The sequence below is a fragment of the Macaca mulatta genome, chromosome 20, assembly GCF_049350105.2.
Source record: "Macaca mulatta isolate MMU2019108-1 chromosome 20, T2T-MMU8v2.0, whole genome shotgun sequence".
NCBI classification, from domain to species: domain Eukaryota; kingdom Metazoa; phylum Chordata; class Mammalia; order Primates; family Cercopithecidae; genus Macaca; species Macaca mulatta.
In genome coordinates this window covers 62,836,222-62,862,486 of record NC_133425.1, presented here as the reverse complement: position 1 = coordinate 62,862,486, position 26,265 = coordinate 62,836,222, and the positions used below count along the sequence as shown (strand labels likewise).

At 48.3% G+C, this 26,265-nt stretch overlaps 1 protein-coding gene across 5 annotated transcripts in view; it reads left to right on the top strand.

Annotated features, from left to right (window-relative positions):
- KCTD19 (potassium channel tetramerization domain containing 19) overlaps positions 1 to 26,265 on the top strand; it is a 37,868-nt gene that overhangs the window by 9,404 nt on the left and 2,199 nt on the right. For 3 of the 5 annotated variants that reach the window (XM_001087763.5, XM_015126380.3, XM_077984314.1), the window contains exons 3-12: positions 13,522 to 13,672; positions 14,777 to 14,968; positions 16,186 to 16,317; positions 18,551 to 18,761; positions 20,518 to 20,678; positions 21,913 to 22,013; positions 22,767 to 22,909; positions 23,097 to 23,180; positions 23,455 to 23,569; positions 23,978 to 24,605. In XM_001087763.5, the coding sequence (XP_001087763.1) occupies positions 13,522 to 13,672; positions 14,777 to 14,968; positions 16,186 to 16,317; positions 18,551 to 18,761; positions 20,518 to 20,678; positions 21,913 to 22,013; positions 22,767 to 22,909; positions 23,097 to 23,180; positions 23,455 to 23,569; positions 23,978 to 24,605 (1,918 nt within the window). The remainder of the gene's footprint in view (positions 1 to 13,521; positions 13,673 to 14,776; positions 14,969 to 16,185; positions 16,318 to 18,550; positions 18,762 to 20,517; positions 20,679 to 21,912; positions 22,014 to 22,766; positions 22,910 to 23,096; positions 23,181 to 23,454; positions 23,570 to 23,977; positions 24,606 to 26,265) is intronic. The other 2 variants (XM_077984315.1, XM_077984316.1) reach the window with 2 other exon arrangements.

The window sequence follows — 26,265 nt, the reverse complement described above, 5'->3', positions numbered from 1 at the left end:
TAATCAATATTTAGAAATTGAGAAATTTTACATTCCTTGTACTGCGTTCAAAATCCGTTATGTGTTTTATACTTACAGCACATCTCAGATTCAGACTGTCACACTTCTTTCTTTCTTTTTTTTATTGTTTTTTTTGAGACAGAGTCTCACTCTGTCGCCCAGGCGAGAGCGCAGTGGTGCTATCTTGGCTCACTGCAACCTCTGTTTCCTTATTCAAGAGATTCTCATGCCTCAGCCTCCCGAGTAGCTGGGAATACAGGTGTGCAGCACCACGCCCAGCTAATGTTTGTATTTTTAGTGGAGATGGGGTTTTGTTATGTTGGCCAGGCTGGTCTCAAACTCCTGGCCTCAAGCAATCTGCCCACCTCGGCCTCCCAAATTACTGGGATTACAGATGTGAGCCACCGTGCTGGGTCTCAGACTGTCACATTTCAAGTAGTCAATAATCATACGTGGCTAGTGGCTACCATATTGGGCAGCATATATCTAAACTGTTCTAAACTGTTAGTACTCCTTACCACAGTGTCTTTCAGATTTAGCCCCTAACAATAAAAATGGGACTTTTCCTCCTGCTAACTAAGGTTCCCATGCACTCAACAAATGCATATTCTACTGAGAATTATCTGTGACATAGTAGGCTTTGATGGAAAGCCATGTAGAATGACCACCAATCAGCACAAGATGGGAAGCTTCTGGAGGACAGGCACCCAGGCTCATGCTGCTGCTCTGCTCTCCACCCCTCCCCATTCCCGCATCCCCCAACTCCACCTGCCCACCCAACCCCCACCCCTAGCCCGTAGTTGTGGCCTCCAAAGGATACACTTGCTGTTTATTAGTGTCTTATTGTACATTGAGCACCAAACTTACACCAAGTTCTGGAGATACAGGAGTGAAGCCTATAGCTATACAATGTCAGGTAGAGATATATGCTATGAAAACAAAACAGTGCTTCCTGTGTAATGAAGGAGGAGGGCATTTCTGTATTCCAGGACTTCTTGGAATTTCAGATTGTGTTTATATGATTTTCTTTTTTCTTTTTTTTTTTTTTTTGTAGTTTTTGCTTATTCAATCAGTCTTTTAAGCAAATGTATATTGCTACATTTTCCCCAGTATATCATTGTTTTACTGTCCTTATAGTACTAGAACTTAGTTGAAAGAATAAAACATTCACATCGAATCTCCTTGTCTTTTAATATTCAGATGTGTAGTATGCAGCAAGAAGGGTAAGGGGATAGCAAGTGACTGGAGCCAGGGAAGTGACTCCTGTACTGAGTGATCAGAGGCTGGGCATGGTGTCTCACACCTGCAATCACACCACTTTGGGAGGCCGAGGCAGGAGGATCTCTTGAGTCCAGGACAAGACCAGCCTGGGCAACATGGCAAAACCCTGTCTCTACAAAAAAAAAAAAAATTTTAATTAGCCAGACGTGATGGTGCGTGCCTGTGGTCCCAGCTACTCAGGAGACTGAGGTGGGAGGATTGCTTGAGCCCAGGAGTTTGAGGCCACAGTGAGCCGTATTTGCACCACTGCACTTCGGCCAGGGTGACAGAGCTAGACCTTGTCAATAAATATTTAAATAAGAAAACAGTGATCAGGCAGGCCTCATTGACAAGGCAACATTTGAGCAGAAATCTGAATGAAAAAGGGGCAAAGGGGTAAGGCATACAGGTATCTGGGGAAAGAACTTACAGACATTAAGAATAGTTAGGCCAGACGCGGTGGCTCACACCTATAATCCCAGCACTTTGGGAGTCCAAGGTGGGTAGATCACTTGAGGCCAGAGTTGGAGACCAGCCTGGCCAACATAGAGAAACCCCATCTCTGCTAAAAAACAAAAAAAGTAGCTGGGCGTGGTGGCTCACGCCTGCAATCCCAGCACTTTGGGAGGCCGAGGCAGGCGATCACGAGGTCAGGAGTTCAAGACCAGCCTGGCCAACGTGGTGAAACCCCATCTCAACTAAAAATACAAAAATTAGCCAGGCATGGTGTTGCACACCTATAATCCCAGCTACTCGGGAGGCTGAGGCAGAAGAATCGCTTGAACCCCGGAGGTGGAGGTTACAGTGAGCCGAGATCGTGCCACTGCACTTCAGCCTGGGCAACAGAGCGAGACTCCATCTCAAAAACAAACAAACAAACAAAACACAAAAAATTAGCTGGGCATGGTGGCTCATGCCTGTAATCCTAGCTGCTCTGGAGGCTAAGGCAGGAGTATCACTTGAATCCAGGATGTGGAGGTTGCAGGGAGCTGAGATTGCGCCACTGCACTCCAGCCTAGCTAACAGAGTGAGACTATCTCAAAAAAAAAAAAAAAAAAAAAAAAAAGGAGTAGTTAAACATTAATACCCTGAGGTTATAGTGACTCTTTGGCCCACTTGGAGGCCATTGTAAAGTACAGTGAGAGGTAGGGAGATGTCAAAGGTTGACAGTGAAGTCAGAGTAAGCCAGATCTTGCAGAACCTTGAAAGCCATGGTGAAGACACAGGATTTATTCTAAATGTTATAGGTAGCTTTTGGAGGCTGAGGCGGGAGGATTGCTTGAAGCCAGAAGTTCGAGACCAGCCTGGGCAACAAAGTGAGATTCCGTCTCTGCCAAAAATTAAAAAAGAAATTTAGCTAGGCATGATGGCTCATGCCTATAGTCCCAACTACTTGGGAGGCTGAGGCAGGAGGATCGCTTGAGCCAGGGAGGTCAAGGCTGCAATGAATCGTGTTTGCACCACTGTGTTCCAGCCTGAATGACAAAAGCAAGACCCTGTCTTTCTCTCTCTCTCTCTCTCTCTCTCTATATATATATATATATGTATATATAAAATGCTAAATGAAAAAAAATCAGCTAAGTGAAATAAACAGTCCTTTTGTATGATTATGTGTATAGAAGATAGACACAGCTGGGTGCGGTGGCTCATGCCTATAATCCCAGCACTTTGGGAGACCGAGGTGGGTGGATCACTTGAGCTTAGGAGTTCAAGACCAGCCTGGGCAATATGACGAAACCCCATCTCTATAACAAACAAACAAATAAATAAATAAATAAAATAGCACCACATATTGTATCATTCTATTTATCTAAAATGTGCAGAATAGGCAAATTTATAGAGACAGAAGGTAGATAAGTGGCTTCCTAGGGCTGGGGCTCAGAGTAGGAAGGATGGATGAGTGAGAATGGAGAATGAGCAGTGACTGTTAATGGGTATAGGCTTTCTTTTAGGGATATTGAAATAGATTGTGGTGATGGTTGCTTGATTCTGTTAATAGACTAAAAGCCACTGAATTGCATGCTTTAAATGGGTAAGTTTTAAAATATGTGAAATATATCTCAATAAAGAAGAAAAGAAAGAATGAAAGAACGAAAAGAAAGAAAGAGAAAGAAAGAGAAAGGAAGGAAGAAAAAGAAAGAAAAAGAAAGAAAGAGAAAAGGAAAGAAAGAAAAGGAAAGAAAAAAAAGGAAAGAGAGAGGGAAGGAAGGAGGGAGGGAGAGGAAGAGAGGGAGAAAGGGAGAGAAGAAAGGAAGGAAGGGAGGAAGGAAGAAAGAAAGAAAGAAAGAAAGAAGGGAAGGAGGGAGGGAGGGAGAGAGGGGCTGGGCACGGTGGCTCACACTTGTAATCTCAACACTTTGGGATGCTGAGGTGGGAGGATCACCTGAGGCCAGGAGTTGGAAACCAGCCTGGGCAACATAACAAGACATCATCTCTACGAAAAAATTGAAAATTAGCCAGGCATGGTAGCATGTGCCGGTAGTCTCAGCTACTCAGAAGGCTGAAGCCAGGAGGATCACATGAGCCCAGGAGTTCAAGGCTGTAGTAAGCCGAGATTTCACCACTGCATCCCAGCCAGGGTGACAGAGCAAGACCTTCTCTTTAAAAAAAAAAAAAAAAGTCTGGGTGCAGTGGCTCACGCCTGTAATCCCAGCACTTTGGGAGGCTGAGGTGGCCAGCCTGACCAACATGGTGAAACCCCGTCTCTACTAAAAATACAAAAATTAGCTGGGCATGGTGGCACGCGCCTGTAATCCCAGCTACTCAGGAGGCTAAAGCAGGGGAATCGCTTGAATCCAGGAGGTGGAGGTTGCAGTGAGGCAAGATCACACCACTGTACTCCAGCCTGGGCGGCAGAGTGAGACTCTATCTCCAAAAAAAAGAGAAAGATCATTGGCTGCTGGCTTAACCTTAGATCAAGAATCTGCAAACTACAGCCCATGGACGAAATTCAGCCACTACCTTTTTTAGAAAGCCCATGAGCTAAGAATGGGTTTTACATTTTTAGATGGTTGAAAAAAAATCAAAAATATTTTGTGCTATGTAAAAATCATATGAAATTCAAATTTCAGGCCGGGGCGTGGTGGCTTACGCCTGTAATCCTAACACTTTGGGAGGCCAAGGCGGGCGGATCACCTGAGGTCAGGAGTTCAAGACCAGCCTAGCCAACATAGTGAAACCCCATCTCTACTAAAATACAAAAATTAGTCAGGCATGATGGCAAGTGCCTGTAATCCCAGCTACTTGGGAGGCTGAGATGAGAGAATTGCTTGAACCCGGGAGACGGTGGTTGCAGTAAGCTGAGATCACACCACTGCACTCCAGCCTGGACGGCTGAGCAACACTCCGTCTCAAAAAAAAAAAAAAAATCAAATTTCAGTGCCATTGATAAAGTTTTACTGGAATATAGCTATGCTCATTTGTTTATGTGTTGTCTACGGCTGCTCTCAAGCTATAACACAGAGCTGAGTGGTTGAGTTGACAGAGACCATGTGGTTAGCAAAGCCTAAAATATTTACTGTCAGACCTTTTACAGAAAAAAACTTGCTGACCCCCAGCCTAGACTACAGCAGAGCAAGAGAGGAAGTGGACGGACCAGTTAAGAGGCTCCTGCAGTATCCAGATGAAAGATAATGGTGGTTTGGTCTATGGTGGTAATAGTGGTGTTAGAGGTGTTCACACTCTGAATATGTCTTGCTGGTAGAACTGACAGGGTTTGCTGATGAATTGAATGTAGGGTGAGAGAGAATGGACAACTCCTTTGTTTCTTTCCTGAGCAACCAGATGAATGATGGATTTTGAGGGATGTGTACACAGGTTTAGCGAGGAAAATCAGGAGTTAGGATCTGAACATGTTGAGTTTGACAATGAAAGTGCAATAAAACCATCCAAGGGAAGGTAAACAGGAGGCGCTAGATGTACAGGTCTGGAATTCATGGAAACAGTTAGGCCTAGAGATAAAAATTTGGGAGTCATAAAAGCTGATATGTAAATCCATGAATCTGGATGTTTTGGAATACTGTATATTGTTTATAGGAGAAATACAAAGTAGACATTACAGATCCACACATTAATATCACAGGGCCTCCTAGAACTTCCTGTGTAATTTGGGAAGGCCACTTCACCTAAATGTAAACTGATCTGAGCCCTTCACATCCATCAGCCTGGGTGGGAGTCACAGCTGCAGAGTGTGGAATTTCCCTTCAGGGTCATTCACCAGGGTTTAAGGTTCATGGCAGATTATCTATTCTCTTTTACTTTCCCCCTGAAGTCCACTGAGGACAATGTGTTGACAGGACATGCTACTTATGTTTCCTTTTTCACACCTTCTGGGGACTTCTCAGTTTGGAAATTTAAATTGTTCCCTTTGTGAGCATTCTGCTACCAGCAAGCAACCCAAACCCGCCTTCATTCCTTGTGCTCAAGGGAGCCAGGGAGTTTTTATGTTGATCACACAAATGATGTTTTTAAGAAAATAGACCAGTGGCAGTCTCACATTTCCCATTACTCATGATGTGAGATTATGACTGTGATCTTGGAAAGGAAGAGGATGACATAAGCAGCAGATATTCATCCCAACTGTGTAGCTTGTCTGTGGTATGGGTAAGTGGATGACTCAAATGCAAACCCCTTGACATGGCATCAGGGCTCCTCATAGGCTGGCCCATCTGCTTGTGCTGATTCATATCCCAACAAAGACACACACCTACATGCAGGCAGGGCCACATACACATGCACACACACATGAACACACACAGGCACACACACACGTTGAAGTTCAGCCATACCCCAAGCACCCCACATGCTTTCTCTCTATACCTTTTCACTTGCTGTTTCCTCTTCCTGGATTTCTCGCCTTTTAAGATTTGCCCTAAGCCAGGGGCGGTGGCTCACGCCTGTAATCCCAGCTCTTTGGGAGGCTGAGGCAGGTGCATCACTTGAGGTCAGGAGTTTGAGACCAACTTGGCCAAGATGGTGAAACCCCATCTCTACTAAAAATACAAAAATTAGCCAGGCATGGTGGCAGGCAACTGTAATCCCAGCTACTTAGGAGGCTGAGGCAGGAGAATCACTTGAACCTGGGAGGTGGAGATTGCGGTGAGCCCAGATTGCACCACTGCACTGTGGCTTAGGCAACAGAGCGAGACTCCATCTCGGGAAAAAAAAAAAAAAAAAAAAAGATTTGGCCTGAATGTGGCCCACTGGAAGACTATCCTGACATTTCCTAAGTTTTTGTCTCTCTGCTCTCATAACACACTGAATCCCCCTGTTCTAGCAGTGCTAATTCTATTGTGATCATGTATTCATATGTCTTTCTCCCTCACTGGACTGTACTCTTTTCATGTTTTCATGAAACAAACACCTAGCACCTATCACAGTACCCAGCATTTGCATGTGCTTAACAACATATCTGCTGAGAGAGCACTCTATGCTATGCCCAAGATGACTTCTGCAGAGTAAGGGGACTGGAGCCAGCAGTGAAGGGGTAGATTTGAAATGCAAAAAGCTGAGTCTTGTTTGGCTTTGGGGGCTGACAGCAGCTGTTCTGCACATCCTTTTGTTCTACCAGCCTTGGTTTCCTTGAGCCTTAAAGCAGTGCTGGCCCTCCTTATCTTTACAAGGCAGTCAGGGATTTGCAAGTTCCCCCAAGCTCCTTTACCATCACATTCCTTCCAACAGCCTACATCACAGCATAAGGCATCTCTGAGAACTGCTGCTGCTTTGGAAAACCTCTGCTAAGTCCCAAAGCTCTGCCAGCAGGGTGCATTTGTCAGCCATCTTTGCAACCACACATATACATACACATACTTCCCCACGCCATCAGTTTTATGTTGCTTCTGATTGACATATTTTTTTCATCACTATCTAGGCCAAAAGCAACATCAGTTATCCTTGTGCTAGAAATTAGCTATCTGAATTGATTTAAGGTCTGTATTTTCCTTAAGAAATCCTCTCTCCAATAACTTTTTCCAGCTCATTACATGTGAAAAGTAAAATTCCTAGAAGTTGTATTCAGGCAGATGAAAGCAGACTTGAAGTCAGTCTATAGCAGACCAGCCACACACTCTGTTGCAACTTCAGTCAGCAAAGCTAGAGGGCAGCTGGAAGCCCAGGCTCTCTGGAATGTTCTTCATTCATTTAGCCATTCATTGAACAAAAAGGTATTTGAGACCCCACAGGCCTTGTTCTAGGTGCTGCAAATACGGCAGAGGACAAAACAGTCAAGGTCCTGAGGTCTTGGGGAGATTATATCTATTAGGGGAAACTGGCAGACCAAAAATAAGTAAGTGAGGGGCTGAGGAATGGTTTCTGTGATTTCTTATAGCACCCGAATGGCTTTCCGTGAGTAGAGGACTTGTATTTCTAGAAGTCAGAGCAAGTACTGGTTGACAGAGTTTGGAAAACAGCCTTGTCGAGGCTCCTGAGCCTAGGTCAAGGCCGATGCCTGGGCCTGGCATGCAGCATGACCTGACTGGCAAGGATGGCAATCTTTGTGGACTTGTTTGTTTTAGTAGTTTCTCTCTCTCTCTTTTTTTTTTTTTTTTTTTGAGACTGAGTCTCGCTCTGTCGCCCAGGCTGGAGTGCAGTGGCGCAATCTCAGCTCATGCAAGCTCTGCCTCCTGGGTTCATGCCATTCTCCTGCCTCAGCCTCCCGAGTAGCTGTGACTACAGGCACCCGCCACCATGCCCGGCTAATTTTTTTGTATTTTTAATAGAGGCGGGGTTTCACCGTGTTAGCCAGGATGATCTCAGTCTCCTGATCTCATGATCCACCCCCTCAGCCTCCCAAAGTGCTGGGATCACAGGTGTGAGCCACCATGCCTGGCCAGTTTTTCTCTCTTTTAAGGTTTCTCAGGCATACTTTTCTTGGGGGAAGTGGTGCTGCTAGCACTTTACATGCTTGAAAATAGCAGGAAATGGAGATTTCATTTCTGCAAAATAGATCATTCTCTCCTCAACTAGCACATCTCCTCTCAAACTAGCTAGACTATCATTACTGACCCATTCCAGAGGACACATCCAGTACCAAACACCTCCAAATAGGAGTGTTGTCCTGCGCAGGGATTTATATCCTCCTCTCCCCACCACAGGCCTCCTCCTATGTGGCCAATTTAGACTTGTTCAAGGGCACTATTATTTTCTCCAGTGAGACAGAATCTTGGGGCTTGAATCTGCAGGTGAAGTAAGTGGCAGGTTCAGGTTCCTGTGATGCGGTCCACTGAGCATGGGCTTAGAGTGCTAGGCTCCCCTAGCTGACTCTCCCTAGTTTCACCCTTTTCTTGCTACTTCACCTACTGTCTTTCTGTCCATCACAAATCAGACCTAAGCTGAACTCTTTCTTCTTGCCATCCTCTCTCCCTCTCCTTCATCCCTGTCCCTCTCCCGCTTAGGTCTTCCCTCTGGCCTCCAGATTCCAAGGTGGAATCCCTGTCTTCACTGTCCTCTGAACTCCATAGGCTCTGCCCATTGAAATCTTGTGCTGGTTTTTCCTGTGGTTTTGGATACTCAACATCTTTCCATCTTTCTCAGTTTTATGAGTGCAGTCTACTCTGTTTGTTCCTTTGGAGATCTCCCATGTCTCTTTTTGCTTTTCTTTGCAGAAAATCAGCCCTCCAGCCCTTCCTTTTTCTTTTATTTATTTATTTTATTTATTTTTTATTTTTTATTTATTTATTTTTTGAGCTGGAGTCTCGCTCTGTCTCCCAGGCTTGAGTGCAGTGGCGTGATCTTAGCTCACTGCAACCTCTGCCTCCCGGGTTCAAATGATTGCCTCAGCCTCTAGAGTAGCTGGGACTACAGGCATGCACCACCAAGCCTGGCTAATTTTTTGTATATTTAGTAGAGACAGGGTTTCACCATGTTGGCCAGGCTTGTCTCAAACTCCTGACCTCAAGTGATCTGCCCAGCTCGGCCTCCCAAAGTGCTGGGATTACAGGTGTGAGCCACCGCACCTGGCTAGCCCTCCATTTTCATGCATTCTTTCATATGCATGCTAGGTTCTAGAATACAAAATGGGGATGCATCAAACCAGCCTCTCCCCAGGAAGCTTGGTATAGGGGGAAGAACTGGCCTGAAACTGAGCCAGAGGCCTGCAGAGAGAAGTGAAAGTGTTGGGTGTCTATGGGAACAAAGTGGGAGGATGACCCATTCTGGCTCGGAGAGGTTCCAGCCTCTTCAGGAACAGAATGGGGAGGAGTATTCTGGGCAGATGGAATAGCGTACACAAAGCTAGGGAGGTGTCAAAGAATGTGATGTGTTTTTGGAGTTTTGTGGAGTTTAGTGTCACTGATGATGGGGTGTAAACATAAAGAATGATGGGAGATGAGGCTGGAAAGGTAATTTAGGCTGGGCGCAGTGGCTGATGCCTGTAATCCCAACACTTTGGGAGGCCGAGGTGGGAGGATCACTTGAGCTAACGAGTTTGAGACCAGCCTGGGCCACATAGCAAGACCTCATCTCTACAAAAAATCAAAAAGTTAGTTGGGTGTTGCGGCACACAGCTGTGATCCAGCTACTTGGGAGGTTGAGGCAGGAGGATTGTTTAAGCCCAAGAGGTCGAGGCTGCAATGAGCCATGATGATTGTACCACTGCACTCCAGTGTGGGTGACACAGCAAGGCCCTATTAAAAAAAAAAAAAGAAAGAAAAGAAAAGAAAGAAGGAAGGAAGGAAGGGAGGGAGGGAGGGAGGAAGGAAATTTAGGATATGACCTCCAAGAGAAAGGAAATTAACATACTGTTTCATTTAATCCTTACAACACCTTCCAGATTTTACTGCCTCGACTTTGCCTGTGAGGAACCTGAGGCTTGGAGAAGTTACATGACAAGTGGAAGGCAGCAGAGGCTGGGAGAAGTAGGAGGAGGGAAGGGGATGAAAAGAATTTGAATAATGGGTACAATACAGTCAAATAAAAGGAATAAGCTCTTGTATTTGGTAGTGTGCTAGGAATACTATAGTTAACAATAATATATTGTATATTTCAAACTAGCTAGAAGAAAATCATTGGAATGTTTCTATTACAAAGAAAAGATAAATGTTTGAGGTGATGGGTCTGTCCCAGTGGTTCATGCCTATAATCCCAGGAGGCCAATGTGGGAGGATCGCTTGAGCCCAGGAGTTTAAGACCAGCCTGGAAAACATGGCAAAGCCCTGTCTTTACAAAAAAACTTAAAAATTAGCTGGCTGTGGGCCGGGAGCGGTGGATCATGCCTGCAATCCCAGTACTTTAGGAGGCTGAGGTAGGCAGATCACTTGAGTCCAGGAGTTTGAGACCAGCCAGGGCAATGTGGCGAAACCCTACCTCTACTAAAAATACAAAAAAATTAGCCAGGTGTGGTGGTGCACGCCTGTGGTCCCAGCTATTCCAGAGGCTGAGGTGGGAGGATCACCTGAACCTGGGAGGCGGAGGTTGCAGTGAGCCAAGATTGTGCCACTGCACTCCAGCCTGGGCAACAGAGTGAGACCTTGTCTCAAAAAAAAAAAAAAAAAAAAATAGTAGGGTATTGTGATGTGCACCTGTGGTCCCAGCTACTCAGGAGAGTAAGGTGGGAGGATCAGTTGAGCCCAGTATGTTGAGGCTGCAGTGAACTGTGATCATGCCACTGCACTCCAGCCTAGGTGATAGAGTGAGACTCTGTCTCAAAAAAAAAAAAAAAAAAAATGACGTGATGGATATCTTCATTACCCTAAATTAATCATTATACATTGTATCCATGTATCAAAATATCACATGTACCCCAAAAATATGAACAACTATAACATATCAATAAAAACAAAACAGTCGCTAAGGGCTTGGGCTCCAGAGTCCTGGGTTTCGTTCCTAGCATCTCCACTTACTTGGTGCACTTAGTCCCCTACCTCTTCCTGGACCTAGTTTCCCATGTCCTCAAAGGGAGTGGTGAGACCAGAGCCTAGTTTGTTGTCAGGGGAAGATTGGAAGGATTCAGTTTAAAAGTCCATGGCTAATAAATGTTAGCTCTTAAGTGACAGAGTCAGGATTTACCCCAGATATGCTGAGTCCAAAGCCCTTGTGCTTTTCATGTATACCCTACTCCCTCCATTGATTGTGAAGGACATTATGTGCAATGCAAAGGAGAATCTGGATTTATCCCATAGCAACAGGAAGCACTAAAGTTTTTTAAGATGAGGAGTGATTTGGACTCACCTCATATGTTTGCAAGATCACTGTGTGGAGAGGACCTGGGGGCTAGGGGACCAGGACTAGGGGAAAGGAGAGAAAATGGAGAGGCAGGCCTGGGCACAGTGGCTCACACCTATAATCCCAGCACCAGCCAAGGCTGGTGGATCATTTAAGGCCAGGAGTTCGAGACCATCCTGGCCAACATGGTGAAACCCCATCTCTAGTAGAAATCCAAAAATTAGCCGGGCATGGTGACAGGCACCTGTAATCCCAGGTACTTGGGAGGCTGAGGCAGGAGAATCACTTGAACCCAGGAGGCGGAGGTTGCAGTGAACCTAGATTGCACCACTGCACTCCAGCCTGGGTGACAGAGGGAGACTCTAATGCTCCCTTCTAATGCTGTGGAAAGAAATCCCAGGGTTCCTGGAAGTCCAGAAACTTCGTAACTGACACTGGCTCTAATCTCAGTATACGTAAATTGTGGTTTTTCATGTCTTTCTTCTCTCCCAAGCTGAGAGCTTCTTGAGGGCAGGCACAGTGTCTGACTGTGGCCCTGGTGATGCACAATGAGTATTTCTCAAATGAATGACAGACTGTCTTCCAGCGTTCTACACACACACTGTCTCCCCCATTGTTCACTGCCACAGGAAAGCACTCCCCATGATCCCACCATTGCCCAGTGCTTTTGCAAACCCTCCAACCATCCAAAGTGGGAAAGATTCTCCCACTCTGGCCCGCCTTCTTTTGCATCGACCTTAAGTGATTATGCGGGCACAGTTTATAGCTTGGCCACCAGAGGGCTAGTCTCAATGCTCAGGATTTTTGAGAGCAACTTAAGGGCTTCATTGACATAGCAGCATTTAGAGGCAGATACTTTTGTTAGTTTCAGACTGAATCTGGGGCATCTGTCCATTATGAGGACCTGGTGCCTTTAAAGTACCACTTGCCCTGCTATATCCAGAAATTTATTGGGAAAATCCTATGTATCTTCTTCTAGAGTAAAGGCAGAAAAAAAAAAAAAAGGGGGGGGCTGATGTTATGATAATCTGCCCCCTGCAGGACTTTTGAGGGAGAATGGGTCCCTGGGTAAGGGTGGCACAAAGACCGCCCTGAGCTTCAGGCTTGCCTAGTTGGGGTGTTCCACTCCAGCTTCAGCCCACCCCTGGTCGCTTGATCCTTCAAGCTGACAAGCTCTGGACTTGGAAGACTGCTTGGGCAGGCTGCAAAGCCTTTGACCTCAGCTGCTTCATCAGTAAGACACCAACCACATCTGTCTCACAGTCATGTCATGGTAAATGAGCAAACATGTGTCAAAGTGCATTGAAAAATGTGGAGCCCTGTGGCAATATAAGACATGTTTATTATACCTCAATCTCACCACTTAGATCACTACCCAGGGTTAGGATGAACACAAACAACAGCAAATCACAATTATAACAGGTCAAAAGTGGTTTTGAGCACTTGAAGGAAAATGATAGCAAAAAATAACAAGTTTTTAATGATTAAATAGAAATTACTCTTTAGATTGTGCAAGATAAATTACTATTACTCAACATAAAAGTATAATAAAACTTGTTTCAAAAATCAGAAGAGAAATAATCATTGGGACTTTGAATATCAGCACGTCACCCTATAGCCCTACATTTTTACATTTTTTTTGTGTGTGATTGCCTAATTTATTTCAAAACAGTTAAAGTAAGTCACTGGGCACGGTGGTTCATGCCTGTAATCTCAACACTTTCGGAGGCCGAGGCAGATGGATCACCTGAGATCAGGAGTTCAAGACCAGCCTGGCCAACATGGTGAAACTCCGTCTCTATTAAAAATACAAAAAAAAAAAAAAAAAAAATTAGCCGGGTGTGGTGGCAGGTGCCTGTAATCCCAGCTACTCGAGAGGCTGAGGCAGGAGAATCGCTTGAACTCAGGAGGTGGAGGTTGCAGTGAGCTGAGATCACACAACTGCACTTCAGCCTGGGCAACAAAACGACACTCTGTCTCAAAAAAAAAAAAAAGAAAAAAACCAAAGTAAGTCACATACTGTTTTTCCTGATCGTCACACTAGAATTGGTAGATAGTTACTTGGTTTAGATTCTCAAGATAGTACTCTTCTTTATCTAACAGACTCTAGATAATCTGAAGGAAGGGAAACACCATCTACGCGTGCGGCCTGCAGACATACCTGTTGCTGAGAGAGCATCTCTGAACTATTGGCGTACATGGAAGTGTATTAGCAAACCCTCAGAATTTCCAATCAAAAGCCCAGCCTTTACAGGTAAATTGGGATAGACTGGCCCTCCCTAAAGCCCACACCAACTTTCCCTCTCCATACTCTAACAGAAATGGCTTCCATCCAGAGAGCAGAGAGTGCCTGATTTCTGGGGCAGTCTCTGTCATCTCCTTTGATCTTCTGCCCTGCCACAGGCCCTCTCCATGGCTGCTTGCCTGCTGGAACCAACATCCTCCTCCACACTCACTCCTCTGCATTCTGGCTTCACATGGGCAAGGCAAGGCTTCATTCCACTCCCTCCTATTCATCAGGGAATGCCACCATTCTTTCGAGTTTCCTCCAACCATCACACACAGAATGTCCCCAAATGATCATTGTCTGATAGGTGCCTGGCAGCATGGTTCAGCCTATCTGAGACATGAGTACAAAGCATTTATGATTATTAATGGATTTTAGCTTCCAGGAGTGTCAAAAGTATCTATTTTGTCTGTGGATCACTGTGTTTGGTTTGATCAGTTAGAAAGGATCAAATGGGTAAATGAATTTAATGACTTTGGGTACATAAGTCGAAATGTCACATGTCCCACTGCCCTTCACTGTTTATAGAAAGAAAAAAAAAAAAAGATTTCCAGCTGGGCACGGTGGCTCATGCCTGTAACCCAGCACTTTGGGAGGCCGAGGCAGACGGATCACGTGAGGTCAGGAGTTCGAGACCAGCCTGACAACATGGTGAAACCCCGTCTGTACTAAAAATACAAAAATTATCTGGGTGTGGTGGCACATGCCTGTAGTCCCAGCTACTTGGGAGGCTGAAGCAGGAGAACCAGTTGAATGTGAGAGACAGAGGTTGCAGTGAGCCGAGATGGCGCCACTGTACTCCAGCCTGGGCAACAGAGTGAGACTCCCTCTCAAAAAAGAAAAGAAAAAAAAAATAGACTTCCACGCCCCACTTCCTACCACATGCCTTCCAAATCTTAGAGCTACAACTGAAAAGAGAAAGAAGGAAGATGTGTCTGGCAAGTGGCAAGGACCATCTCCTGGGTAGTCTCTCTAGCATCCTCTGGGGCCCCTGGGTCAGTGAAAGCCCTGCTGGAATCAGATCCCCTGGCTTCTGGGAGGTGGCGACACTGCCTACATGTTCTCTTCCAGGCCTACATGATAAGGCACCTCTGGGGCTCATGGACACACCCCTGTTAGACACAGAAGAGGAGGTGCACTACTGCTTCCTGCCCCTAGACCTGGTGGCCAAGTATCCCAGCCTAGTGACTGAAGACAACCTGCTGTGGCTAGCTGAGACGGTGGCCCTCATAGAGTGCGAGTGCAGCGAGTTCCGCTTCATTGGTGATTGCTCTGTCCAGGGGTGGGGTGGAGGGTGGGCTGATAGGGCCCATTCACCCCTCCCCATTACATGTCCCACAGAGGCCCAGCTTGGAGCTCAGGGCCTCAGGAGCTTCCCTGGGTAGAGGTGGTGGAAGCATGACAGAGCCTTCCAGGAGGCAAGCAGATTCCAGCATTAAAATCTTGCTAGACTCAGGGCTATTTTATTCCCTATTTGTTTTGGGATGGCCTGGCTGTAAAAGGGCACTGGAAAGTGTCAGGGACCACAGGAGTTGGTGTGAAGGGCAGGGAGCTCAGCTGGTTGCCAGTCGGCTTCTCTTCTTACTCTGCCCTTATGTATCCAACTGGCCTCCAGGCCTCAGTTCCTCTCACCATAAAATGAGGAATCCAGATTGTTTCAAAGGATGGTGCTACCTGCTCTTAATGTCAGCAAACTCAGAATAAAAGGGAAGGAGGGTAGATAGTGACAGGTTCCCTCAGAGTCATAGCAGAATTGTCCACTTGAGGTAGTGGCCTAAGGAAGGATGAGATTTTCCACCTTTGACAGAGAGGCTCTCTCCCCCTACTGCCCCAGGATGAGCTCTGTTTGGGATGCGAACTGAATGACCTCTTTGACCCCATGATGCTACTGCTATCTAGAGAGATAGGGTAGTAAACATTCAAGTTACACTAGGAACCCAAATGTCTGGAACCCCAGTCATTCATATTCATAGTCACCTAGAAAGTTGTCTGTGATGTGCTTCTGTATCTCCAAGTTGATTCACACAGGACATTAGCGTTGGCTCCATCTCTGCCTCCCATACTGCAGTCCAGGCAGGGACAAACTGCAAGTGCCACCCGCCAGCCCAGGCTCGGCCGGGCCCCTCCTCTCTAAGCAGCAAGACAACTCCCTCTTTTGGAATGACCTGCTCTTGGGTCAAGACTCGCAGGGTAAGTCTCAGGGCCAGTGTGCCCACCAGGAGGGCCTGGCTTGGGAGCCCCAGGCCAAGCCACGGGAGGCCACACCCATGGCCTCAGACACAGGAAAACAAAGTAATGTGGGGTCTTTCACCTTGAAAACCACACACTCAAAGCTAATCTAATCAGGTATGTTGAGAAGTTGTTTCAGAACAAGGAGAACCTAGGATAAGTTACAGCACCAGAAATCTGCCAAAACCAGGACCTGCAGTTAAACCAGAAATAGCCTCATTAACTCACTGTGTTCCCCTTTGTTTTTCAAGTGAATTTTCTTCGCTCACAGAAGATTTTACTACCGGATAATTTCTCCAACATTGATGTATTAGAAGCAGAAGTGGAAATTCTGGAAATCCCTGCACTCACTGAAGCCATAAGGTGGTACCGGATGAACATGGGTATGTCGCCAGGAAACTTTGGCCTCCCCTTGATAGTCTTGGTTTGACCTGGAAAAGCCAAGAACAATCTCCCCTTCCACAACCACTTCGGGCTTTGGGGGTTAGTGAGAGAAGTGGGTCTTCTGGCTGACTCTGAATCCAAGAGGATTCACAGCCTGAAATCCTGCATGCTGCTCTGCCGGCTCAGCCTTCCCACTGAGGGTAGGGAGTGGGCAACCAGCCAGGGGTGTAGGAAGCCCAGCCCAGCCTGGATCAGAAGGAGCCCAGCCTGGGTGGGGAGCCAGGCTGGAATGTCTCAGACCTGAGAGCAGGCTTCTCAGGGGTAGGGGAGGTCTGCCCTGCTTGTGAAAGTGTTGGGGACTAGGAGCACCCACCAGTCACTCCCATCCTTCCTCTTCCAGGTATGGTTGGAGGTGTGGGAAATGCTCAGTGCTTCGAGCATCTCACCTGCCCCCAAATTCCCTCATCACCTCACCTGGAAACTCCCGGCAGATGTGCCTGTTTCTGCCTATTCCTGACACTTGCTGACCCCTGTCCAGCCCAGGCCTTCGTGCTCCCAGCCCTACCTCATTCCAGCTTGTTCTTCTCCTCATGGTTTCCTCAGGGCCGTTCATCATTCCATTTCCCAACTCCGCCTCCATGGAAGCTACTGTGCATGTTATAGGGCACCAGCCACCTAAGCATGGCTTCAGCCACCATCCTGAGAATGTGTAGGACTGCACTGCGCATGGGAAATTTGGCCTGGGCATCACCAGACATTTATCCCATGGCAATCAAGCCTTTCCTTATCTTCAGGCATAGATTTCCCAGCCTTCTCCCAGACAAATAGAAACCCATCCTCTTGACCAGGCGCTGGTGGCTCATGCCTGTAATCCCAGCACTTTGAGAGGCCAAGGCAAGCGGATCACTTGAGGTCAGGAGTTCGAGACCAGCCAGGCCAACACAGTGAAAATCCATCTCTACTAAAATACAAAAATTAGCCGGGCATGGTGGTGTGTCCCTGTAATCCCAGCTACTTGGAAGGCTGAGGCAGGAGAATTGCTTGAACCTGGGAGGAGGAGGCTGCAGTGAACTGAGATCATGCCACTGTACTCAAGCCTGGGTGACAGAGCAAGACTCCTTCTCAAAAAAGAAACCCACCCTCTGTGGGGAGTGGCATGCTGCAGCAGGTCTCAGGACCCTGTCCCAGGGCCTTAGAATCCACTTAAGGCAGTGTGAGTTCAGCCCCTTCCCTCAAAGCCTTCTGTTCCTCAGAGAACATAGATCACTGTGGGATGATAGCATAGTCCCTGCTCCACAGAGCAATGCAAAGATGGAGGAATTGTGTTGACATCCAGGCTATGGAAGCTGGCAGCACTCCTCAAACACAAAAGGTGGCTTTAACATCACAATAAGGGAAACAGCTGTGGTAACCTTGGTGCTGGACAGAGCTGACCTCAAATCCTAGCCCCGCCTCTGCCTAGCTTTGCAGTTCAGGGCAAGATACTTCATTAGCCTCTCAGGGCAGCTTCTTCAGCATGAAATGATGATAGCACTACCCCCTCTTGTAGGGTTGCTCTGAGGATTGGAGATGATCCACGAACATCCCCCAGCAGTGTGCCCACTGGCACATTGTTGCCACAGCAGCAGGGTCCTGAAGGCTGTGATAACTGTATTCTCTGGACTGTACCCTGGGCCCACTGTAGGAGAAAAGGTCCCACCCATAAACCAGCAACCCAAATACCCACCCTGAAAATAATGCCACAAGGTATGTCTCTGGGGGAAATTCTGCCCAGGAGAGCCAGCAATAGGGGCTGTGAATCCAGGAAGCCTGTAACACACATAGAGTTTCCAGGCTATGGTTGCCGTTCCTTACCCTTGGATGGTTACAGTAGAGCTTGGGACTAATGAAGACTCCTGCAGAGGCTGGGGCCAGATGGCTGCTTTCCTGAAACTTAGGAAATTCAGATGCTAGTGATACAGCAAATGAATCCCCCCACTCCCAACTCACCTTCCAACAAATAGTTATGATTTCTAAGCCTGAGTATACAAAAAAATTATACTGATTTTGAGAAGATCTCGACTTGGACTGTGCAAGGAAATATCCTCCCTCTGAGCCTCCTCAGTATAATGGATGTAGCAGTAGGAACCGAGCCCCAAAGCCTCCAATCCAGCTATGACCATGGGGGTCTAGGAAGACCATGCCTTCCTAGAGTTCACAGTCTAGTTCTATACACCCTTTTCCTTGACACAGGTGGCTGTTCCCGGACCACCTGTCCTCCCCTGAGCCCCGGGAAGGGGGCCCGCACAGTCAGCCTGGAGTCTGTGAAGCCGCTCTACACGATGGCCCTAGGTCTGCTGGTCAAGTACCCGGACTCTGCGCTGGGCCAGCTTCGCATCGAGAGCACGCTAGACGGAAGCCGACTGTACATCACAGGGAATGGTGTCCTCTTTCAGCATGTCAAGTGAGGCCCTCCTTAGGGCACGCTGAGTCCCATCACGCTTGGCTCTGCCCTTCCCTCTCGGAATAAACTGGGGCCTTTCCCACTAGCCAGAAGGGAAGTGTGTCCTTGGGGCCAGCCCATCATTTTAGCCATTCCCATCACCAGCACCGCCAAACTACCACCAGGTTAGGGTCTCAAAGGAGAGGGCTGGTGCCAAGGTACGAGGGTTGCTAAGGTTCAAAGGCTTCAGACCATTTCCTCTTTCTGTCCTCTGCAGTCCATTTCCCTGGTTCTAGCCCTGTGCTAGGTCTGAGGTGACCAGGCCACAGTCACACCCTCAGGGAGCTGGGTACCTCCCTGTGCAGACCCCTCTACAAAGGTCCTCTGCCACTCTTGGGAGGCTCACTGGACACACAGAATGGCCATAGCCAGGGGTGAGCCCTCCTTAGAAGCAGGGCATGGCAGGCCAGGCCAGGCTTCCCAGAGGTGCTGATCCCCAGCCCTTGCCTTGTGGGATGAGCTCAGGATGTCTTCAGTGCAGGGGCAAGGAATCTAACCCTGTTTTGTAGAAGGGCAAACTGAGGTGCAGAACAACAGAGCAACTCTCTGAGGGTCGCAAAATAGTCTGGTACCAAAATTGAAGGTAGAAGTGGGTTTTCTGGAGCCCCTGTGAGAGGGTCAGCTGACCCTGAATGCTGTCTTTTCCCAATATTGTTGTTTTGGGCTCTTTTGGCCCATAAAGTCCATTTCTTTCAGAGATGTTCACCCTGATGTCACAGAGGGCAAAGACAGGTGCCTTGGAAGGGAGGGTTTGGAGAAGGGGGTTGATGTTCAGACCCCAGTCTTTTTCCAAGACTGTGGCAGGCTGCGGCACAGTGACTGAGATGTCTTGGGCAAATGCGTATGGGGCAAAAAGGGAGTGGCTGGGCCCTCGGCTGGCCCTGGAACCTGAAACAGGGCCTGGAGACATGAAATTAGTCCATTTAGAGGGCTTTGCTGAAATAAGTCAAGCTCAGTTCCAAAAATGTGACCTGTTATCCAGGCTTACTCTCCTACAAGGTTAGACAGATTTCCAGTTAAAACAAGGAAACGGGCCGGGCGCAGTGGCTCACACCTGTAATCCCAGCACTTTGGGAGGCCAAGGCAGGCAGATCATGAGGTCAAGAGATTGAGACCATCCTGGCCAACATGGTAAAACCCCGTTTTCATGTGGCCACTCAGACTGAAGCTAAGAATCTCCTTACTATAAATACAAAAAATTAGCCGGGCGTGGTGGCGGGCACCTGTAGTCCCAGCTACTCAGGAGGCTGAGGCAGGAGAATGGCATGAACCTGGGAGACGGAGCTTGCAGTGAGCCGAGATCGCACCACTGCACTCCAGCCTGGGTGACAGAGTAAGACTCCGTCTCAAAAAAAAAAAAAAAAAAAAAAGAAACCCCGTCTCTATTAAAAATACACACACCAAAAAAACATTAGCTGGACGTGGTGTTGGGTGCCTGTAGTCCCAGCTACTTTGGAGGCTGAGGCAGGAGAATCGCTTGAACCTGGGAGGTGAAGGTTGCAGTGAGCTGAGATCGTGCCACTGAACTTCAGCCTGGCGACAGAGTGAGACTCTGTCTTAAAAAAAAAAAAAAAAAAAAAAACAAGGAAACGATGTTAATAATGCCTGATTTGAGCCAGTGTTGTGGCAAGGCATCCTAGGCATGGAAAGTTTACAGGCTCGACTCTATTGGGGTGCAATGCTGATGTTCTTCATAACACGCCTTTCCTCTGGGTAGGAACTGGCTGGGGACTTGCCGGCTGCCCCTGACAGAGACCATTTCCGAGGTATACGAGCTCTGTGCCTTCCTGGACAAAAGGGACATCACCTACGAGCCAATGAAAGTGGCTTTGAAGACTCATCTGGAGCCGAGGACTTTGGCACCCATGGATGTGCTCAGTAAGTGAGAAAGCTTCTAGGTTTGAATTTAGCATCAGGGGAGTATCTGGGGGATTGGAGGGAATAGATGAGGTGGCCAGGACGAGGAACTGTAGATGGAGGAGGAGGGGAAAGCCAGGCCAATATTTTGGATTTTTACGAAAGGGAAACTATAATGTTAAGTGCTCTGTCCTCACCTCCAAGCCCACAATTCATCTCCAGCAGCAGACAGGGCTGTTACCCAGTCTGCAGCCATGCAGGACCCCCAAGGCAGGCCTGCCTTGACCCTGGGAGCTGACTTGCTGTGCTTCTCATAGCCATGCAGGGAGGAGCCTCCTCGATGTTAAACAGAGCTGTCCCTGGGTCCATTTAATAGCTGAAAAATAGGTTCAGAGAAGAAAACTCGCTCAAGTTACACAGTGGTCAAGCTGGGGTTTGACTGAGTCCAAAGCTACTGTTGTTTTCACCAGCTGCCTATAACTTCTTATTACCAAAAATCTGGGGGGCAAAGTTTAAGCTGTATTACTATCATTTAGCATCATTCAACATTTATTGAGTACTGGCCATATACCAGGACAGCAGTAGACATTGGTGGTACAGAAGTAAGCAACAGAGTCTCTGTCTTCCTAGAGTTCACAGTCTAGTTCTATACATCTTACCTCTTGGTTATATAATCTAGTTATATACCCTTCATTCATTACAGAGCTCATTAGAAACTGCTTCCCAAACATCAGAACAAGGCCTACATATAGTCAGCTCCAGGAAAAGGGTCATGGGTTCATCTTCCCAGCATATAGCCCCCATTCTCCAGACATGCCTAGAGGCTTAGTCTCATAAAAGTGACAGGGATTTGATGGGAGTAGGCTCCATGACATTTGCCAAACCACAAACACAAACACGCAGAGGGAGATTCTTAGCTTCAGTCTGAGTGGCCACATGAAAAGCTACACACCCAGGACACACCCAGCCAGAAACTGGAGGCAGTTGGCATTGTAGGTGGACAGGGTCATCAACCCAGCTTTCCTGAGGGAGGAGGGTCAGGTGAAGAGGGGCAGTGCCCTTTCCCACCTCACCACCCAGGAAACCTTGCAGCAAGCAACGTTTATGTCAGGGATTTCTGCTGCTTCTCAGAGTAGGCAACACAATATGACTGAGGAAAGATATTGAGACTTAACATGAAATACACTACTGACCAAAGGGCCCTACCTGCTTTCCCTTCTGGCCATATGATTATGTTCTATCTCGATTCCCATAGATGAGTGGACAGCAGAGATCACTGTGTATTCCCCACAACAGATCATCAAAGTGTATGTTGGAAGCCACTGGTATGCAACCACCCTGCAGACACTGCTGAAGGTACTGCCAGCCTTGGCTGCCCTGCTCCCCATCTGGCATCACCACCTGAGCTGCTCTGGGGGCCATCACCTGGCCCTCACACAGCTTCCAGCACTTGCTTAGAACAAAGACTTTCCCGGAAGGCGCAGTGGCTCATGCCTGTAATCCCAGCACTTTGGGAGGCTGAGGTGGGCAGATCACGAGGTCAGGAGTTCAAGACCAGCCTGACCAACATGGTGAAACCCTATTTGTACTAAAAATACAAAAATTAGCGGGGTGTGGTGGCACGTGCCTGTAATCCCAGCTACTTGGGAGGCTGAGGCACCAGACTCACTTGAACCCAGGTGGTGGAAGTTGCAGTGAGCCGAGGTTGCCCCACTGCACTCCAACCTGGGTGATGGAGTGCAACTCTGCCTCAAAAAACAAAACAAACAGAGGGCAAGTGAACCGAGCAGCCTGCTGGGAAGGCCCTCTGGAGTTTGGGTAGGGAGGGGGCCAGCTCTGAGGGGCCTGGACTGAGAAGGAGGTACGGTGGGCTTCCAAATGCCTTGAGATGGTGGTCTAGGGGCCATGAAAAGTTGAAGCAGGGATGATGTGCTTCTCCCTGGATGCTCTGCTCCCTACCATAGTTCCCTGTGACTGACAAGACAGGGAGATGGAAATCTCAAAGCTTCTGCTCTAGTGTAGTTGGGAAAGGGGAGTGAAAGAAGATTGGCCTGTCCCTTCCCAAAGACCTAGGCTCTGAGACTGAGTCTGGTGTCCAACCCCCTCCAGTATCCAGAACTGCTGTCCAACCCTCAGAGAGTGTACTGGATCACATATGGACAAACCCTGCTCATCCACGGGGATGGCCAGATGTTCCGACACATTCTCAACTTCCTGAGACTTGGCAAACTCTTTTTACCATCTGAATTTAAGTAAGTGAAGCAAGGACACAGTAAGATGAAATCATGAAGGCTGACCCCTCCCTTAGCAACAAAGGAGACCTGATTTGCAGCCTTCAGGGAGGAGGTTATTTTATTTCGGCGGCAGCATCTCCAGGAACTTATGCCCCCTCCCACACTCCCACCCTAGCTGCCCAGTCAGACATCTTGTCATTTGTAGGGAATGGCCCCTCTTCTGCCAGGAGGTGGAGGAATACCACATTCCATCCCTCTCAGAAGCCCTTGCACAATGTGAAGCATACAAGTAAGGAAACTTTTTCACGACTCTATGTTTAGAATTTGGTCCTTTAAATTCCTCTTGAAATCCTGTCCTAAGTCCCACTCCTAGAGGATCCTGTTCTCCTTGGGGTTGAGGGAGTGAAGCAGGCCCAGGATTGGCCAGTGACCTAGGCAAAACCCTTTAAGAGCCCCTTCTTCTCTGCTGTCTAGCATTAACTCCCAGCCAAAGGGCAGATCTGACCAACTGGCCAATGGCCTGATGGAAGTCTCTGCTCACTAACCCACCCCTCTTTCTGCAGGTCATGGACTCAGGAGAAAGAATCTGAAAATGAAGAAGCTTTTCCCATCAGGAGGCTGCACGTGGTGACAGAAGGGCCAGGGTCACTGGCAGAGTTCAGTAGAGACACTAAAGAAGTAAGCCCCAGCCTCCTCTGGTTGTTGTTGTCCTCAAAAACCACTACCACCAGGCTCAGGGTGGAGGGAGGCAGGCTCAGCTACTGAGGGATGCAGTAAAACGAAAGAGCAGGGCCTACATGGATTTCTAGGACAGAACCTGGTTTCTGAACCGTGAAGGAGGCACAGGAACTTACTGGCCACTTGTGGCCTGCGATGCTGATTGAATCTCCTGTTGGAATGACAGGCCACTGGGCTGGTACTACCCCTACTCAGCCTGAGCAAAGCTCAAGTGGGTGACCCCTATCAGGGATGAGATTGTTCAGGGAGAGCAAGTGAAGTCCTGGAGGCCCAGCTTATTAGATCTTGGGCAAGGTGTTGATGTCCATGCCCAACCTATCCAGAGTTACTGTGCCCTTCCCTCCCCAGACCACAGCCTACATGCCTGTGGACTTTGAAGACTGCAGTGACAGGGCTCCATGGAACAAGGCTAAGGGAAACCTGGCCAGGTCCAACCAGATGGAGGAGGCTGAGCAGTATACCCGGCCCATCCAGGTGTCCCTATGCCGAAATGCCAAGAGGGCTGGCAACCCCAGCACATACTCACACTGCCCTGGCTTATGTACCAACCCCGGACACTGGGGGAGCCACCCTGAGAGCCCCCCAAAGAAGAAATGCACCACAATCAACCTCACACAGAAATCTGAAACCAAAGACCCTCCCGCCACTCCCATGCAAAAACTCATCTCCCTGGTGAGAGAATGGGACATGGTCAATTGCAAACAGTGGGAATTCCAGCCACTGACAGCCTCCCGGAGCAGCCCCTTGGAGGAGGCCACCCTGCAGCTCCCCTTGGGAAGTGAGGCTGCTTCCCAGCCCAGCCCCTCAGCTGCCTGGAAAGTCCATTCCACAGCCTCAGAGAAGGATCCAGGACCACAGGCAGGGGCTGGAGCTGGACCGAAAGACAAGGGGCCAGAGCCAACCTTCAAGCCATACTTCCCCCAAAAAAGACCCATCACCCTGAAGGACTGGAGCAAGCAGAGGACCAAGGAGAGAGGTGAGTCCTGTCCCACTTTGATCTAAGTCTTATTCACAACAGAGAAGGCAAACTCCTTGGCCAAGATGGCAGAGCAAGTTAGTGACAAAGGAGGACTAGACCCCCCCTGCTCACCAATGCCATCTCTGTGCCAGGCAGCAGACACAGAAATGACCGGCACATTGGCATGGCTGGAGGGGCCAGGAGAACACATGGTGAAGGGATGAGCGCTGTGGGAAGAGGGTGCCTGTGAAGCAGGAGCACAAAAGAGGCTGAGGGCTGGGGAGTCAGCAGGGGAAGGATGAAGTCCAGGATGTTTGGAAGTGCAGGGCATGAGTCTAGCTGGAGGCCAGGCTTCATGTGCAGATGTGATAAAAGATGAGGCTGAAGACAGAAGTCATCAGGACAGGGCTTGCGGGCCAGCTTCAGGATGTGGTACTCCGTTCTGACCAGGACAGGAGTGAGCAGCCTCTGACGGATTTTAGACAAGAGCACAGGGATCAGGTGTGCCCATCAGAAAGTGTGCTCCAGGAGCAGAGGAAATGCAGCAGGAGCTAGGTGTTCGAAGCCACTTGGAGTTCTTTCTAGGCTAGGGGAAGGAGGCTAGGCAGCTAGGGGATGGAAGGAGGGTTGGGCCAAGGAGGAGCCAGGTTTCTAGCCTGTGGGACTACAAGGGGGTGGATGGGCCCTTACTGAGGTGTGAGTAAGAGAAAGAGCAGAGCTTGGGGAAGGACACACACTAAGTGTGAAATGCCAAGGGACATCCAGGTGGAGAAGCCCAGGAGGTAGCAGGGGCTACAGGGACTGAGCTGGATAGTGTGTGTAGCCAGCTAAGGGGAGGCGGCCAAGGAACTGTGCTGATAATTGCTGTGCCAGGCTGCTGCCTCTGCTCCCTCAAAGCCCTGCCTGCAGTATTGTCACCTTCCCTATTAGTGGCTCCAGCCCTGCTTGGAGGGGCCTTCTTGGACTCTTGCCTGTGAGCCCTAAGTTGGTCTGTTAAGCTTGGGATGACAAAGCATGTCCACTCTCTGGACATGCATCAAAGGCTGGCCCCAAAAGCTCTCAACTTAAAATTTTATATAGATTTCTAGCCCTCAGCTGGGTTACTGTCCACTCCATTTGAGACGTCTTAATTCAACAGAGGAATCTGGAGTTTCTTGGAGTTCCAAAATGTTCAGGATTTGACTTGCAGTGATGCCAGGGCAATGAAGAGAGGAGCGGCCAGGACAGGCCCCTGCCAGCCCAGGGTGTCACTTCTGAGAAACTAGAGATGGCAGCTGTTGCAAGGCTGGGGTAACTTGATTGTACTGTCCTGTCACCAGAGGTCCCCTCCCTCCTTGGGCTCTGAGGTAGCTTAAGGAGAGCCCCTGCTTAGGTAGATTTGATGGTAATTGAAGAAAAGAATTTTAAAAGCCTGGGTGTGGTAGCTTACACCTGTAATCCCAGCACTTTGGGAGGCTGAGGCGGGTGGATCACCTGAGTTCAAAAGTTCGAGACCAGCCTGGCCAACATGGTGAAACCCCATCTCTTCTAAATATACAAAAATTAGCCAGGCATGGTGGCACATGCCTGTAATCCCAGCTACTCAGCAGGCTGAGGCAGGAGAATTGCCTGAACCTGGGAGGCAGAGGTTGCAGTGAGCCAAGATTGTGCCATTGTACTCCAGCCTGGGCAACAAGAG